At 38.6% G+C, this 19,041-nt stretch overlaps 1 protein-coding gene across 4 annotated transcripts in view; it reads right to left on the bottom strand.

The window, feature by feature from the left end:
- Window positions 1-916: 916 nt before the first annotated feature.
- The window catches only part of PAK1 (p21 (RAC1) activated kinase 1), a 157,844-nt gene continuing 139,719 nt past the window's right edge, over window positions 917-19,041 (bottom strand). For all 4 annotated transcript variants that reach the window (XM_023239404.2, XM_045038688.1, XM_003992702.6 and 1 more), the window contains exons 10-15: window positions 18,645-18,757; window positions 15,227-15,344; window positions 8,981-9,080; window positions 6,713-6,909; window positions 3,728-3,865; window positions 917-2,248 (exon numbers count right to left, since the gene is read on the bottom strand). In XM_023239404.2, coding sequence (XP_023095172.1) covers window positions 2,162-2,248; window positions 3,728-3,865; window positions 6,713-6,909; window positions 8,981-9,080; window positions 15,227-15,344; window positions 18,645-18,757 — 753 coding nt within the window. In that variant the 3' untranslated portion in view covers window positions 917-2,161. The remainder of the gene's footprint in view (window positions 2,249-3,727; window positions 3,866-6,712; window positions 6,910-8,980; window positions 9,081-15,226; window positions 15,345-18,644; window positions 18,758-19,041) is intronic.

The following is a 19,041-nucleotide window of genomic DNA, read 5'->3' as shown; positions in this document are numbered from 1 at the left end:
CCTTCCCCCATGGTCTTCTGTTAAGTTTCTCAAATTCCACATATGATGAAAACATATGCTGTCTTTCTCTGACTTATTCCACTCTTCACTTTTGACCCCTTGGTCTAAAAGTCATAACACATAGCACTATAAAAGCTGTCAGCTCACTTAGTCCCCACGGGAGTTCCTCCACCTGGAGGTGGGGATGAGTGTGTGATGATAAACTTTCTGTGTCAATTTCACTGGGCCATGTGATGCCCAGTGTCTGGTTAAACATTACTTCTGGGTGTGTCTGTAAGGGTATTTCCAGAAGGGATTAGCATATGACTTGGTGGACAGGGTAAAGCTGATGACCCTGCTTGGGTGGGCATCGTCAAATTAGCTGAAGGTCTGAATAGAACAAAAAGGTGGAGTGGGTTGCTCTCTGCCTGACTGTTGAGCTGGGACATCAATCTTCTCCTGCCCTGGGTGCTCCTGGTTCTTGCGTGTCAGACTTTGGAATCTACACCACTGGCTCTCTGGCTCTCAGGCCTATGAACTACACCCCGGCCTTCATGTGCCTCCAACTTGCAGATGTGGATCATGGGACTTCTCAGTTTCCACAACTGTCTGAGTGAATACCTTGTAATATATAAACAGTTCTCTTAATTTATATTTAAAATAAAAGCGTTAAGAGGAATGAATACACATTGAAGTACATGGTGGTAAAGGTAACTTAATCTCAGATGGTTCAAAGAGAAAAATATATATTTTTTATAATATATATTTTAAGTTTGAAATTATTTTAAAATAAAAAATTAGATGAGCACTGGGTGTTGTATGGAAACCAATTTGACAATAAATTTCATATAAAAAATAGAATAAAATAATAAAAATAAAAATAAATAAAAAATTAGAAAAGAAAGGAAAAGGGCAAAGAAGAAAGGCATACTCCAAGTAGAATATTTTCATCTCCTTTTATTGAAGGAAATAAAACTTGTGCTACAGAGGCAGTGGTACCTCAGAGCATGACAAGGTAGCCAATGGGACTGACATGACAAGCCACAATGCTGGCCAGGGGTCCTATCATAGTGGGAGGACCAAAACCACAAAGATAGCAGGAGGTAGCAAACATCCCCAACACCCAGTGCAAGCATTTCCATTTGCAGAGAGCTTGGCCATGCATTGTAAAAACAGGGTCCCTTCACAGCCGGCAGAGTATCTTATCAGGTTGCCAAATCCATCCAAAACTAACATGTAGTTTCACATTTCGAGGTCCTTCCCTCTGACCCAAAGATTCAGGCCATCAGAAGATCGAAGTTAATCTTTCAGCTCCTTATTCCAGATGGAAAAAGCAGCTGAGTTCTCAAAACAACACATAGGTACAGCGGGACAGGTGCTGATACCTGACTTTGTTCTAAAAGCAGCTACATTTTTCCCCCTGACTTCTCACACTGTTCTCACCCAGCATGTGCCTTGGGAAACCTCTCAATGTTCTAAACAAGGACAGAATTGGGGCAGCAGCCTAAGGGATGTAGGGAATCAAAAGCTGCTACATAGCCAAGACCATTTCACAAGAAATAGCACGGGGAACACTACTGAGTGAAGATCCTCCCAAATAGCTGCTAGAAGCATACACAAAGAGAAAACATGGTAGCTCTCTCTCCCATATCAGGATCAGCTGCGCCAAAGCCATGGTCCAGGAAGATGAGCCATTTCACATCCCTGGCAGATTATCAACCCTCATGGCATTCCTCCAGCAGTTCCAATTTTCAAGTACAATAGGTGTTTGGGCAGTTCAGTCAAAGAAAAGCAAGCACTAAAGAAGTCTCAACTGATTACAAATTGATAATGTTATAAAGCCAAAAATTATAGAGTCAAGAACTGACTGGCAGGTGAGAGATGGAGGGGATGGGAAAAGGAGTCCACGGGTTTATTCAAAGAAGCCCTTGACGGTAAACCACCCTCACATCCATGAATTGGGAGGAAATTCCTTATTTGGAAATGGACATCATCTCATTAGTCAGTTGCGGTTCTCTTCAATGCTGGACACATAGTTCTCAAGGATCAAAGACACGAGAGCGCTAGACCAGGAAATGGGAGGAGCAAGGCAAGGAAGAGAGGGCATCAGGGGCTTGAATTTCTAAAATGAGCATTTATTTCACAGAAGTCTTGGCACAATGAGGCTGGGGCAAGCGTGGTTTTAGTGATTGTTCTTGGTTGCCTCCTTTGCTGCAGCAATCAGTGGAGTGAGGCTGGAAAGGGGCTTGGCAATCTTCAGGAACTGATGCTAGAAAGGAAAAAAAGAGCAAAAGACACGTGACTATTTACTATTCTTCCTCAGTAACCATTATAAGATGTTAATAAGGCTATCCATGTTTGCACAAGGCTCTGTCTGGAAAGCTTCAGATCATCCCCAAGTTGAAGAACATCTTTAAAAGGTAACAAACCATTTTGGAAAACTGACAGTATCTACCTACCACTCAAACACACATCTCTGCTATATCCCAGCATTTCCACTCACAGGTATATTTCCAACAGAAAAGAGTTTGTGTATCCACCAAAAGACACACACAAGAATGTTCATAGTCACTTTACTTACAATAGTCATAACTGGCCATTTGCAACAACGTGGATGGAACTAGAGTATATTATAGCAAAATAAGTCAGACAAAGTCAAATATCATATGATTTCACTCATATGTGGAATTTAGTAAACAAAACAGATGAACAGAGAGGAAGAGAAGCAAAAATAAGATAAAAACAGAAAGGGTACAACCATAAGAGACTCTTAAATACAGAGAACAAACTGAGGGTGGCTGGCGGAGTGTTGGGTGTGGGGATGGGCTAAATGGGTGATGGACATTAAGAAGGGCACTTGTTGGGAGGAGCAGTGGGTATTATATATAAGTGATGAATCACTAAATTCTATTCCTGAACTCATTATTACACTACATGTTAACTAATTTGAATTTAAATAAAATATATACATATATATAATATATATTTTTTAAAAAGAATATTTTAAATAAATATTTAAAAAATAGTCATAACTAAAAAGAACCCAAATGTCCAAGAGAATGAAAGAATGAGTGTCATATTTATATAATACTATACAGAAAATTACACAGCAATTCAAAAGAATGAATAATTGGGGCACCTGGGTGGCTCAGTCCGTTGAGCGACGGACTTCAGCTCAGGTCATGATCTCACGGTTTGTGAGTTCAAGCCCCGTGTCGAGCTCTGTGCTGACAGCTCAGAGCCGGGAACCTGCTTCAGATTCTGCATCTCCCTCTCTCTCTGCCCCTCCCCCACTCATGCTATGTCTCTCTCTGTCTCAGAAATAAACATTAAAAATATAATAAAATAAAGAAAAGAATGAATAATTGACATGCTGACAACAGGATGAATCCCATAGACACTATGATGAGTGAAAGAAGCCAGGCACAAGTTTTCATATTGTATGATTCCATTTTATATTAGGTAAGACTCAACTATGGTGATAATACAGGCAAAATTCAACAGGAGCTCAGTAAGCAGATTTTTAAGCTAAGCCTATGTGTAGTTTTAACAGACTGAGGAACAGCCTCAGGGAATAGCTTGAGAAAAGGCCCAGGGATGAAAGAGGTTAGGGAAGTAGGAATAGAAGTTGAGTGTAGGTAAGTTGTAGGAGAGACGCCTAGTAGTGCCTCACGTGCAAAAATGAAGCAAACAAGACTTGGTTTAGTGATCCCTTGAATTTGGAGCTTCTCTGCTTAGGGACAGTTACCTGCAGCAGCTCTTTAGCTGAACCTCTCTTCTCCACATCCATCTCAAGACAGCGGTTCAGAAAGTCCCGGAAAAAAGCTGATAGCTTCTCTGGGTTCTGAAGCTCCGGGGTCCCATTGGTGGCAATGAGGTACAAGGCCTGGCAATACAAATGAAGAATCACCGTAGGCTCCAGCTGGGGTTCTCTCCTAGTCCCCACACTTGCCCTCTAGAAATATGGTCAGCTGCTTTATGCCTCTAGGACACAAAGAGACTGGAAAGAATATGACCTAAGGATCTTATTTAACATTTAAAGGCCATGTGTTCATGTGCAAGTCAGTGAGTTTCCAAATTCCTCATCTGTAAAAACAGGGATGATAATAGTGCCTATCTATATCTATATCACATGTCTGTAAATATAAAACAAGATAGTATACTGGAAAGCACTTTATAAACTTATGAAGTGTGTTCCAGACCCATGGCTTTATTATTATTCTTGATTATAGAATTAAGGGGCTTATTATTCATTTAGCCTGAAGAATTAAACACCTGCCCATTTGCTGGAGGAAATTATTCCTGATGCCTTGGCACCTGAGTCATCTAAGAACTGATTTCTTCTAACAGAGAGGAATATAAAAAGGAAATGTCTGTAAAGCAACAATCTGTTTCCCTGTTGCCTCCCAGTTCCCCTAACATGGAGCATCTTATGGGATAAGCTAAAAAAACAAGACAAAACAAAACCAAACCAAACAGTCCTTTTCAAGCACTGAGCACTTTAATTCACAAAGTATTTACACAAACACTACCTCATTTAATGACCACAATAATAAATCTGGGTAATGGGCTAGGCAAGAATCATCCCCATTTCACAAATAAGGTCCAGAAACATAAAGGGATATGCCAAGTATCAACTTAATCATATGAGCTTCTGTTCTCTGATTCTAATCCCAGTCTTATTTCCATCACACCCTACCAGTCATCATTTTCAAGGCTACTGGAAGATGGGGGAAGATGAGTAGTATGTGGATTCAGAGACCAAAGCTGGGACCTTCAGGCAGTTTCAGTTTGGTACACTGAAGCACTTTGCAATAATCAGAGCTACCCAAGAGGTATCCAGTTAAGACTGGATGACCACCTACCAAAAACGCACAGAGAATTCCTGCACTGGAGGGAAGGTTGGGAAAAATAAGAAAATAAAAGCAATCAGAATAATTCTCCTATTTGCCCATGACCAAAATTACCAACATACATCTGTATTCATATACTCTGCCTTCCCTCTCTTATTGCAATGGATAAATTGTCCATACTCTAATCTAATACTCTTTACTTCAATACTTGATCCAACCCCTCTCATCAACTTAAGGACATCACTCCTACAGATGTCACTTCTCTCTTGGACATGACCACTTTCCTCCTTTGCACTAGATTATTGTTATCCCCACACAAACATGATGTAATAATATCTTAAAAAAAAAAAAAACACCTAAACTAAACCCTCCCTCAACTCTACTTCTAGTTCCTGCTCCATTTCTCTTTTCTCTTAAGAGCAAAACTCCTTAAACAACAACAACAATTGCTTTCACATGCCATCTCAATTTCTCCCATTCTGGTGGATTTACTCTAATTAGGCTATCATTTCATTACCATCACTCCACTGACTGTCAAGCTCATTACTAACCTCCACATTGGCAAATATAATGTGTATTTCTCAACTTTATCTCATACAATCAGTGACATTTGACACAGCCAATGTCCTTCTCCAAACACTTTGTTCTCTTGGCCTCCGGAACACACTTCTCTCAGTTCTAGAAAGGCCATTCCTTGGTCTACTTTGCTAGTTCCTCCAAACTGTAAACTTGAGAGTACCCCAGGGCTCAGTACTCAAACCTTACTCCCTAGGTGAGTGATCACATCAATCATCTCGTTCCAACGCTTTAAATAAACCAACTATATACTACTTCCTGATAAATTTGTATTTATAGCTCTGACCTCTCACCATTAAACTCCAGACTCCTATGCCCAACTCTGTGCGACATCTCTACTTGGATGTCTAATAAGCATTTCAAATTAACACATTAAAAACAAACTCTATTATCCAATTTTACCTGCTCTTCGACCTTCCCAGTAAATGGCAACTGAACTTTTTCAGCAATTAAGGCCCAAAATCTCATAGGCATTATTGATTCCTCTTTCTCTGATATCTAATTCACCTTGTCAGCTGTATGTTCAAGATATTTCCTGAGTCTAACCACTCTTCATGCCACCAACATAGTCCAAGCTACCACTCTTACCTGAATGATTATAACAGTATTTCAGAGTCTGCTTTCCATGAAAGCAGCCAAAATGGTTAATTCATAACATAAATTAGATCATACTACTCCTCACCTCAAAATCCTTCAATGGCTTCCAATCTCTTACAGAATAAAAGCCAAGTTCTCAAGATGGTCACAAGATCTGATTTGGTCCCCTCCTAGTTCTCTGACCTTGTCTACTATTCTCCCCACTCACTCACTCAGGAACACTGCCCTCTTCGGTTTTTTCCTGGATACAAGTGTGTTCTCAAATCAAGTCGTTTATATACTTGATACCTGGGAAACTCTTGCATCAGATTAATTGCATGGCTTGCTCCTTTCTTCAGGTTTCTGCTCAAATAACTTATAAGGGAGGACTCCCTTCTCTACTCTAAATAAAATAGTACATTTCTCCCTCTTTCCCCATCACTCTCATAAGCCCTTTACTCAGCTTTATTTCACAGCACTTACCCTCTGTTACTATTTATTAATTTCTTCATTGCCATTAGAACAGTTTCTTTTACATGGCAGGAACTCAAATAATTGTTGAATAAATGAGTGACTGTGAATATCTCTTTTCTTTAAATCCGATAGTGCCTAGTTTTATCTAGAAAACACAGATCCAGGTTGAAAACTGTAGGGAATAGCCTGAGTCTCATTTCCTGGGACTAAAGACAATAGCCCAAACATCTTGAAATGGGACTAGTAACACTCACTCTGAGAGGATTTTCATTGAGGTATGGGGGCTCCCCTTCAATCATTTCAATGGCCATGATGCCCAGGGACCAGATGTCAACCTTGGGCCCATAGGCTTTCCGTGTCACAACCTCTGGTGCCATCCAGTATGGGGTTCCCACCATGGTGCTCCGTTTGCTCTGCTCTGGGGTGATCTGGGCACAGAATCCAAAGTCAGCTAGAAAAAGAAAAGAAAAGAAAGAATGGATGTATATTTAGGGTACACCTTCCATAAGTATTGACTATGTGCCTATCCCTAGCTGTCAAGCTCTGCCTAGCTCCCAGCCACGGCAATCCCTTCTCTCTCCAGACCTGGAATCACATGACTGCCACCTTCACATCCAGCTCTTAGCCTGTCCTCTGTCCGACATTGAAAAGAAACAAGACGAACAAAAGAAATATCATCTCTGGCCTCCTACCCCTCCTCAAACTAGAAGAACTAGGCATTAGAGCCAAAGGTGCCCATTTTGGCCTTGATTACTTGCCCCAATTCTGCTTTCTTCTTGAAATCCATGCCCATGTCCCAGAATCTGGCAGTCTAGGTCCTTGTTTTATTTTCTGGGAATGAGTCCCAGACTTAAGCCCTAATCACCTACAAGTAGGAATGGCCCTGCTTTTATTAATTTCTCACCCTGTGCCCCTGGACAAAGACTGCTAACAATCTTCCCATAAGTTGCCCATCTGTAACACAGCTGTCTGTCCGGGCTACTGATCCTCACACTTTCGAACAAAATGTTCTGCTTATAGTTCATTCTTATTGTATTGCAATTATACGTTTATTTAAATTGAGGCCTTTGATAGAAAAGGCTATGTCTTCCCACTCATTTTTTTATTCCCAGAGGGCCTAGGTATAATAGATATTTGATAAAAGTGTGCTGAATGAATGAATCAAAGAAACTACACTAATTTCTCCACTACTAGACTGAGAGCTACTTAAAGACAAGCAAAAGTATCCTTGGTGCCCATCACTGGACATAGCACACAGTTGGCATTCAGTAAATTTCTTTTGGCTAAACATATAAATGGATGGGGAAAAAAAGAAATGACATCCTGCATAGTGCTGAGTACTATAAAGAGCTTGCATATCCCAGGAAACACAGACATACCTCATTTTATTGCACTTCACTTTATTGCACATCACAGATTTTTACAAATTGAAGGTTTGTAGCAATTCTGTGATGAGCAAGTCTATCGGTGCCATTTTTCCAACAGCATTTACTCACTTCATGTCTCTGTGTTATATTTTGGTAATTCTCATAATATTTCTAACATTTTCATTATAATTACATCTGTTATGGTGGTCTTTGACCAGTGATTTTTGATGTTACTACTGTAATTGTGTTGGGGCATCATGAACTGCACCCATATAAGATGGTGAACTTATTTAAATCGATAAATGTCTATGTTCTGACTGCAGATGTGGTAGAAATAGCAAGAGAACTAGAATTACAAGTACAGCCTGAAGATGTGACTGAATTAGTGCAATCTCATGATAAAACTTGAACAGGTGAGGAGTGGCTTCTCACTGATGGGCAAAGAAAGTATTTCCTGAGATGGAATCTACTCCTGGTGAAGATGCCATGAAGATCGTCGAAATGACACAAAGGATTTAAAAAGGATTTAAAAGGATTACATAAATTTAGTTGATAAGGCAGTAGCAGGGTTTGAGAGGACTGACTCCCATTATGAAAGCTGATCTACTGTGGGTAAAATGCTATCAAACAGCATTGCATGCTACAGAGAAGTTGTTCATGAAGTGGAAGAGAATCAGTCAACGCAGCAAACTTCATTATTGTCTTATTTTAAGAAACTGCCACAGCCACCCCAGCCTTCACCAACCACCACCCTGATCAGTGCACAGCCATCAACATCGAAGCAAGACTCTTCACAAAAACAAAGATTACAACTCACTGAAAGTTCAGATAATGGTTAGCAATTTTTAGCAAGAAAGTATTTTTTAATTAAGATATGTACATCGTTTTTTTGGACATAATGCTATTACACATTTAATCGACTTCAGTGTAGTGTAAACATAACTTTTATATGCACTGGGAAACCAAAAAATTCATTTGACTTGCTTTACTGCAATATTCGTTTTACTGCAATGGTCTGGAACTGACCCTCAATATCTCCAACATGTGCCTGTAAGCGAAGACCCCTTGCTCAGTCTTGTAGCTACTATTATATGATTTCCCTCCCCCAGGAGACAGGGTCCCAACAGGAAGAGAAGTATCTTCATTCCTACTCACTTAGCTTGACAGAACCATCCATTCCCAACAGGATATTGTCACTCTTGATGTCTCTGTGAATGACCTGGTTCGAATGCAGAAACTCCAAAGCCTGCAGGCACTATTGAAGTCGATGAGCAGAGGGAGAAAAAAAGGACTTATAATATGAAAACTTATAGAAAATCAACTAATCCAACCTCCTCATTTTATGACCAAGAAAGTGGGGGCCCAGTGAGTAAACAGAACTTGCTCCCAATCTGTGGTGGAGGCAGGTCTACAGCCTAATCTCCGGTCTCCTGGCTAAGCACTCTTCTAATTTGGTCCTGCTTTATGCCTTTCTTATAATATGCCTTACCATATCTTATTGTAATTACAGTACACCTTACAATAGTTTCCTTTTTTTAATGTTTATTTATTTTGAGAGAGAGAGAGAAAGAGAGAGTACATACGTGTGAGTGGGGGAGGGGCAGAGAGAGAGGGAGAGACATGGGATCCGAAGTGGGCTCAGCAGAGAGCCTGACCCAGGGTTCAAACCCATGAACCATGAGATTATGACCTGAGCTGAAGTCAGACACTCAACTGACAGAGCCACCCAGGCGCCCCAATAGTTTTTAGGTACAAAAGTCCCTCCAATCCATTTTGGAGTTTTTTTTGTTTTTGTTTTTTTATCAAACATTAGATCCTTAACAAAGAAGCTGAGGCCCAAGAAAAACTACTGAGGAAGAATGGAAATGATTTTATAACGATAAAACCGGAGGAAAGTGACAAAGAGAGTCATATCTGAGACATATGAAAGTGATATTAGAAACAGTGAAGTTAGGGGGCACCTGAGTGGCTCAGTTGGTTAAATGTCCAACTCTTGATTTCAGCTCAGGTCATGATCTTACGTTTCATGGGATCCAGCCCAGTGCCGGCCCTGTGCTAACAGCACGGAGCCTGCTTGGGATAGTCTCTCCCCCCATCTCTCTTCCCCTCCCTCGTTCACATTCTCTCTCTTTCTTAAAATAAATAAATAAACATTAAAAAAAAAAGAAACTTATTTTAAAGAACAAGCAACAGTGAAGTTAGAAAACTCTTATTATTGGCGAGGAGATAATTTGTACTGTTTTGGGTATGTTAAATTTTATATACGTATAAGCATTTGCAGACAAATATTCAGTAGACAACTGAACATATGAGTCTTAAGTTCTATATGGAGATATGGACTTGAGATAAATATTTGAGCCATTTGTGACCAGGTGATTTTTTTTTTTCAAGTTATAGTTATGGCTGCAACTGGCAAATGTTATAGAAGACAAAAGCAAGAAAAGAATCTTGGAAAACATCTATAATTAGCAGGCAGAGTGAATAACACAGAGGCTAATGGAACATGAAAATGCCTGGTGCTGCCACTTCCTGACTAACGATACTAACATTCTAAACAAATCACTTACTCTCTCCAGGCTACTGTTTTCCCATCTGTAAAATGTGGGGATAAGAAAAAATAACCTCAGGTTTGCTACTAAATCTACTAGTTTAGGTCCATAACGAAAAGCTAACATTTTAGAAGCTTCTACCAACTGAAAAATACTAGAGATGCAAACCAATTGGAAAATACTACTTCAATGTTTTCAAATTAATACTTCACTTTCTAAGAACATACCAATGGCTAAATTAAGAACAAACCAATATTCAGAAGCAGCTTTTGCCTAAAAAAGTAAGAGTTGCTTTCCTTAGGAGGCTGGAGACCCTGATTTCTGGATGTCAAAAATTATGATAAAAAAATAACTTTGAGAAATTAGAACCCTCATACATTGTTTGTAGGAATATCAAAAAATACAGCCACTTTGGAAAACAGTTTGGCCATTTCTTAAGCAAGTACACCGAGTTGCTATATGACCTGAAGTTCCACTCCTAGGCTTATACCCAAGAGAAATGAAAACAGATATCCAACCAAAAATTTGTACAAGTACATATGTTATTATTCATAATAGCCAAAAAGTGGAAATGACCCAAATGTCCATTGATTGATGAATGATAAATAAATGGAATCTTATTTGTTAATAAAAAGAATGAAGTACTAATGTACATTATAACATGGATGAACTTTCAAAATATTATACTAGGGAAAAGAAGCCGTTTCCTTTTATATTAAATGTCCAGAACAAGTAAATCTATAGAGACAGAAAACAGATTAGTGGTTGCATAGCGTTGGGGGGGAGGGGTCAAGAAATGGGGTGGGTGGGGCAGTGCCTACTAATGAATGGGTAAGGAGTTTTTTTGGGAGGGAGGCGTGATGAAAATATTTTAAAATTGATTATGGTGATGGTTGTGTAACTCAATATGCTAAATACCATTAAATTATATACTTTTTAATGGATGAATTATATGGTATGTGAATTATATCTCAATAAAACTATTTTTTTAAAAGAGGGATGATCTCTTAGAACTTAAAGATAATAGTAATGTCACCTATTTGTGCAACATTAAAAAAAATTTTAAGTGCTTTTTGATCCATATGGCGCCCCTAACGTATATACAGGGTGAATTCCCATTTTAAAGATATATAAATTGAAGCAAATTGATTTCCCTAAGCATACATATGCATGTATCCTCAATCAGTGCAAGTTAGCTCCTGGGGTGAGTGAAAAATATTTTAGATATTACAGTGGTTTGTGGCTTCCCAAAGGGCCACAATACATAAACAGATATACAGTATATCTATGGTATTAATATTTCATGGGGGGGAATGGGATTAGGAAAAAATGTCTTAAAAGGCTCCCTCGGGGAGAGATAATAATAATTTAAAAAAGTTGAGAAACACTGTATTAGCAGTGCAGCAAAGAAAAGAAGCCATAGCTCCTAAGAATCCCAGGTCTATGTTAATTCCATTAACCTACATGAGTGTGTTCCAGATCCCAGGATGCAGGGTGATCATATTTTCTAGGATGAAATTGATTTCACGTGACTTCACTTTTCCTAATATTGATTAAATATACAACTACATGTTTCCATCTGAATGCCTCCAGATCTTACATCATCAAACCCCAATCATAATATTGAACTTAATCCCATAATACTCTGAATCTCATCTTCTAATCACCTAATCTACTTTTCCCTAATTCTGAAACTTTTCTATTATTGGGCTACTGTAAAGTTCCAGTCTCTTATCAGCAAAACATCCAATATCCTCAACTTCTCTGAATATTTCCTTCATCTTCTTCCTCTAATAAAAATATGGCTATCCACAAGAGTCAGACAATAAAAAGAAATTAAGGGCATCCAAATTGGCAAGGAAGAAGTCAAATGTTTACTCTTTGCAGATGACATGCTACTCTATATAGAAAACACTAAAGACCCCCACCCCACCAAAATTGCTAGAACTGATATACAAACTCAATAGTCACAGGATACAAAATCAACATCCAGAAATCTGTTGCATCTCCATATACAAATAATGAAGAAACAAAAAGAGAAATCAAGGAATCAATTCCATTTACAACTGTACCAAAACCAGTAAGATACCAAGGAATAAACCTAACCAAAGAAGTGAAAGACCTGTACTCTGAAAACTCTAAAACACTGATGAAAGAAATTCAAGATGAAGCAAAGAAATGGAAAGACATTCCATGCTCATGAACTGGAATCACAAATATTGTTAAAATGTCTATACTACCCAAAGCAATCTACACATTTAATGCAATCTGTATCAAAATACCAAAAACATTTTTCGCAGAGCTATAACAAAAAATCCGAAAATTTGCATGGAACCACAAAAGACCCCAAATAACCAAAGCAATCTTGAAAAAGAAAAAAACAAAGCTGGAGGTATCACAATTCCAGACTTCAAGTTACATTACAAACCTGTAGTAATCAAAACAGGATGGTACTGGCACAAAAACAGACACATAGGTCATGGAACAGAATAGAAAATCTAGAAATGAACCCAAAACTATATAGTCAATTAATGTTCAACAAAACTGAAAGTATATCCAACAGGAAAAAGATAGTCTCTTCAAAAAATGGTGTTGAGAAAACTGGACAGAAACATCCAAAAGAATTAAACTGGACCACTTTCTTATACCACAGATAAAAATAAAATCAAAATTGATTAAAGACCTAAATGTGAGACATGAAACCATAAAAATCCTAGAGGAGAACACAGGTAGTAACCTCTTTGACATCTGGCCATTGCAACTTCTTTTTAGATAGGTCTCCTGAGGCAAGGGAAACAAAAGCAAAAATAAATTATTGGGACTTCATCAAGATAAAAACTTCTGCACAGCAAAGGAAACAATCAACAAAACTAAAAGGCAACCTATGGAATTGGAGAAGATATTTGCAAATGACATATCTGATAAAGGGGTAATATCCAAAATATAAAAAAGACTTGTAAAACTCAACATCCAAAAAACAAATAATCCAATTAAAACAAAGGCAAAAGACATGAATAGATATTTTTCCAAAGAAGACATACAGATGGCCAATAGACACATGAAAAGATGTTCAATATCACTTATCATCAGGGAAATACAAGTCAAAACAATGAGATATCATTTCACACCTATCTGCAGAATGGCTAAAATCAGCAACACAAGAAACAACAGGTGTTGGTGAGGATGTGGAGAAAGGGGAACCCTCTTACACAGTTGGAGGGAATGTAAACTGGTGCAGCAACTCTGGAAAACAGTATGGAGGTTCCTCAAAAAGTTAAAAATAGAACTACCCTACGATCTAGCAATTGTACTACTAGGTATTTCCCCCCCCCCCCCCCAAAATATAAAAATACTAATTCAGAAGGATACACACACCCTGATGTTTATAGCAGCATTATCTACAATAGCCAAATTATGGAAACAGTCCAAGTATTCATCAACTGATGAATGTAAAGAGAAGTTGTGGTGTATGTGTGTGTGTGTGTGTGTGTGTGTGTGTGTGTGTGTGTATATATATAATGGAATATTACTTAGACATAAAAAAGAATGAAATCTTGCCATGTGCAATGATATGGATTGAGCTAGACAGTATTATGCGAAGTGAAATAAGTCAGAGAAAGACAAATACCATGTGATTTCACTCATATGTGGAATTTAAGAAACAAAACAAACCAGGAAAGGGAAAAAGAGAGAGAGAGAGAGAGAGAGAGAGAGAGAGAGAGAGAGAGAGAGAGAGAGGCAAACCAAGAAAAAGACCCTTCACTATAGAGAACAAACTGATGGTTACCACAGGGGAGGTGGGGAGGAGGGGTGGGTTAAAGAGGGGAGATGGGGATTAAGGACTGAACTCGTGATGAGCAATGGGTAATATATGGAAGTGCTTAATCACTATATTGTACACCTGAAGCTAATATTACATTATATATTAACTGACTGGAATTTAAACTTAATTTTTTTAATGTCTTATTTATTCTTAAGAGAGACAGAGAGAGAGAGACAGAGCAGGAGCAGGTGAACAGCAGAGTGAGAGAGGGACACAGAATCTGAAGCAGACTCCAGGCTCTGGGCTGTCAGCACAGAGCCCGAGGCGGGGCTTGAACTCATAGACTGCGAGATCATGACCTGAGCCAAAGTCAGACACTCAACCGACTGAGCTTAAATAAAAGCTTTAAAAACATGGGGCTCTCCCTGAGGATATTGCTTCTCACAGAAACTCTGTGAAGTTTTTTTTTTCTCCTCTTACACCAGCATATTACAGACCTTTGACATTTAATAGCAATGAGGAGAAAAGAGAATACCTATTTAAGTTTCATTTTCCATTTCTTTTGCCTGGAAGTATTTTACCCCAGATTTTTGTGTGGCTTGCTTTTTCGTATATTCAGATCTTTATTCAAATCTATGGCAAAACCATCCCTGACTACTCTGTCTAAAATAGTACCTCCTCTGTCACTACCTTCTTAATCTGTTTTATTTCCTTCGCAGCACACGAAGAGAACAGGAAAGTAGAATAAAAATATGATTAAAATATATATCCATGTAAAAGAGAAAAATACTACAAAGTATTTAGAGCAGTCACTTTTAAGGTTGAAATTGAGTGACTTTACATATATATATGTAATTTCTAATTTTTCTACAATGGGTATATACTTTTATAATCAGAATAAAGTTATCTTTAAATAATAGATCATAGTGATAGAAAATTCAAAACAGCTAAACAAAAGAATAATGGGAGAATCCAGCAAATTTCTTCCACCTTCAGTGCCCAGCCAGAAATCCCATCAAGTGCAAAACTCTGATAGACACTGATATGAAGACCACTTCCTGCTCGAGGCTGGTTGGCCATTGGCCTTACCTCACGGCAGACAGCTGCGATCTGGCCTTCATCCATGCAAGTTTCTGTTACCACATCTGTCAAAGAGCCTCCAGCCAAGTATTCCATGACAACCCACAGCTCATCTCCCACGAGGTAACTGTAGGAGTATAGAAAAGGGGTAAGAAGGAACAGAGCACACTGAGCCATAGCAATGGGTTTCAAAGGCTCAGCATATACACAGAGTGAACCTGTATCTCCATCAGCTCAGGAAAAGTCTAGGGTTCTTTTTTCTGGGGAAAAGCAGAATCTGGGGGATACAAACACTAACTTTATATCCCTTGTGGATTCTCCTGGAGAAAACAAAGCAGATTATTCTGTGAAGTCCAAAAAAGTAGAAGTAAGATTATTAGGTTGAAGATATAATAAAATTACATTTCATCACAATATAAAGCAATGCTTCTCAAAATTAGGCATCATTCCCACACATCTAGAAGCATCAAGGCAGAGAGCAACCAAACATTTGACAAAGATGGGATTTGGAATCCACGTCACCAGCATTAGAGCAAGTCACAAAACCTCCTTGAGAGTTCTAAATCTGAGATCCATGAGACCAAGTACTGGGTCTTGTTCAAGACTCTATCCCCAGAGTCTAACACAGTAGATGCCAATATTTCCTGAATAAATCAATGAGCAAAATAAAAGATAATTGATTGTAAATATTAAATGAAATAATGGCTATAAAAGCCATTTAAAAGCTATAAAGTATCATACACATACTATGTTGGCAATGATCTCCACTTTACATGATTCTAAAAATGAAATCAATTCAACAAAGCCTGCAGAGCCAAGGTCTCTTCTGGTAAGCCAAGGGCTGCCATTTAGTGCTGTATCCCTACAGAGATTATTGAGACATGAGTTAGGACCAATACTATCACTCAGGGATTGGATCATTCAGCCCTATTATGTGATAAATAAAAAGATCACTTAGCCTGTCTGGTCAGTCTTTTTAGCTGCAGAATGAAACAAATAAAAAGACTAGCCTAGAGCCCTACAGACTTTTCTGCTAGCTTTAGACAAAGAAGCTATATTGGACTGGCTTGAGCTGTGTGGTATGTCATCTTATTGTCACCCTGACATTGGGACTACTTCTGAGCAGACAGACAGACTGTTAAAAAAAAAAAAAAAAAGCCTTCAGCAAAGGGTAGGATTTGAATCCTATTCTCTTGATTCTGAATCTAGTACTCTCTACATAGCTTCTATATTCTTTGTAACTCAAAGTCTTGTAGTTTTTTGTTTTGTTTTGTTTAGTTTCCAGGAAAAATATATGTGACAGATTAAGATGTTCTTCAACTTGAATCTCTTTTGAGAAAGAAGATGATGGGGACTTGGACTAAAAGATAATTTAGGACTGGGTAAAAAACTCTCCACTGGCATGAGCCTATTTCTTCCCTGACAAAGAATGCACATTATGCCCTCTCATCCAGCACATCAAGGAGACATCTGCCAGCTTGGACTGATTGGGAGGAAGAAATATGAGGGTTCAAGAGACCATCTCTGGACACTGGAAAAGAGAGCCTCTTTACCTGGGCCTGACATGACATACCTGGGCTTTGCTGTGTAAAGCTAAGACAATGCACAAACAGATACAGGTTGTCCCAAAAACTCTGTGGTTACACTGTATGCCAAGGTACCATCAAAAATCACATCTCCAAGGTAAAGCCTCAGAGCATCACACATTTGGAGAAGAACAAATCGGATGGAGCTCTCCCCTGGGACAACTCACAAGAATCAGACACTCAACTGCAATACCTTCACTTACTGCTCAGGGTAAGGGCACCCTCCTCTGTCCTCCCACAGGAGCTCCTGGGTATTTTTTTATTTGAAGGCAGGGATTGAAACTTACTTACTTCTGGTTTCACAGCACAAGCCTCTGGAAACACCAGCAAAGGCACGATTGATAAACAAATTTATAAATTTTCTTATCTTATTCCCAGGACACAAATTCCTTCAATAACATGGTCATGCATTTTATCGTTTAGATACCTCCAGTGATAAGACACTCACTTTTTAATGAGATAGGACATACTTTTATTGGGAAGCTTTCATTTTTCCTCATCCTAAGCCAAAATCTGGTACCCTTATAGCCTTCGGGAGTTTGTCCAAGCTATACTCTCTATATAATAAGTTCTTCAAAGAGATGGGAAGGTGAATAATAACTTTCAGAGGATTTTTCAAAGCCAGTCATGATCCGCATCATGGAAAGACAATCATTCCTCAAAAAGGAAGAAGGCTTTATTTGCTATAGTTATCAACATTATGCATTGGAAAGGTCAAAGTCCAACTCTTTTCTTCTTTAAAGAAACTGAAGCCTACCAATGTTTTAGATGCAAAAGAAGAAATCTGGCAGAATCTAGCAGAAATGAAATGTAGCTGACAATGCAACATAAATATTAAAAAAAGTTAGAGTCCAAGACTTAGTCCAATAGCACCTCAACCTGTGATGTCTCTGAAACCCAGGCAAGAAGCTCACTTTCTTTTTTCACATATAGGAGAAAAGAACATGATATGATGGAAAGGGTATGGATGTTGGTGCTAGGAATATTCAAATCCAAAACCCTCATTTGCTACTTACTGGCTTACTGGTCTTGGACAAGTTATTAACTTCTATGAACCTCAGTTTCTTCTCAGTAAAATACAGGTAGTAAGCCCTATTTCACAATTAGATATGTTCATGAAAGTACTTGGTACAAAGTAAAGCATAACACAAATGTTAGCTATAACCACTATTATTATGTTTAAGAACAGAATTCTGATGAGCTGGAATAATGGGCTGACATAATCAAAATGGGATTTAATGAAGGTTCCTAAAAAGTTCTACATTACCAGTTTAAGGCAAGCTCCCATTTAAAAAAAAAAAAAAGGATCAGAGATTTAAATTGACTACAGACTAACTAGGGGTCAACAATGAAACAGGCTTCCTAAAAATAAAACAGTGAATAAAATCATGTTGAATTTAGAACAAGAGAAGTCTTATTCTTTCCATATTGGTCAATCTCAAATGAAACTACAGACTGTCAAATTTTGAGAGAATAAGTAAGATAAAGTAGAACTTATTCAGGAGGGTGAGCAGGATAAGGAAAGATCTGGAATGTGAAATGATTTAAAGGCTTACATGGCTGATTCTAGCAGATGGGCTGAAGGGCCTCTGTGAGGCAGAACAAACAGTTCTGGGACCAGGTGTCAGAAGCTACAGGGTGGTAGGGTTCATCTAACCCAGAAAGACTGTGCAGCAATCAGAGGTGTCCAGCAGTATACAGGGTCAGAGGCAGACAGCCAAGCATCACAGAAGATTCTTAAATGAAGGCAGTTTAGAGTGCTGGTGATGCCTTCTCCACTAATAGTTCCACCACCCATCAGTCCCAGGCTGATCTCTCTGACAAGACCTATTACTTCATACCTGTCCAAGTAGTTGACAATATTTGGGTTCTTGTTTTCCCTCATGACCAGGATCTCATTAATAATCAGCTCTTTCTTCGGCTGCTGCTGAAGGTTCATCTGCTTAATGGCCACCTGAAACAGAGTTCATTCAATGAGCAACCAGTCACTCAACATTTACTGAGTGACTACTTAGTACCAGAATTTAAACACTAAGGAGACAGAGACGAATCAGTCTTAGCCCTTGCAGAATTCACATAAACCCGTGTATTCAATGTGAGGTTCCCGGACCAGCAACATCAACATCATTTGGCAACTTGTTAGAAATTAAAATTTTTATTTTTTTAATGGCTATTTATTTATTTTGAGAGAGAGAGAGAGAACACACGCAAGTGGGGGAGGAGCAGAGAGAAAGGAAG

Source organism: Felis catus, chromosome D1, assembly GCF_018350175.1.
Source record: "Felis catus isolate Fca126 chromosome D1, F.catus_Fca126_mat1.0, whole genome shotgun sequence".
In the NCBI taxonomy this organism is placed as follows: domain Eukaryota; kingdom Metazoa; phylum Chordata; class Mammalia; order Carnivora; family Felidae; genus Felis; species Felis catus.
The sequence above is the reverse complement of the archived record's forward strand: the minus strand, read 5'-3'. Positions and strand labels throughout refer to the sequence as shown.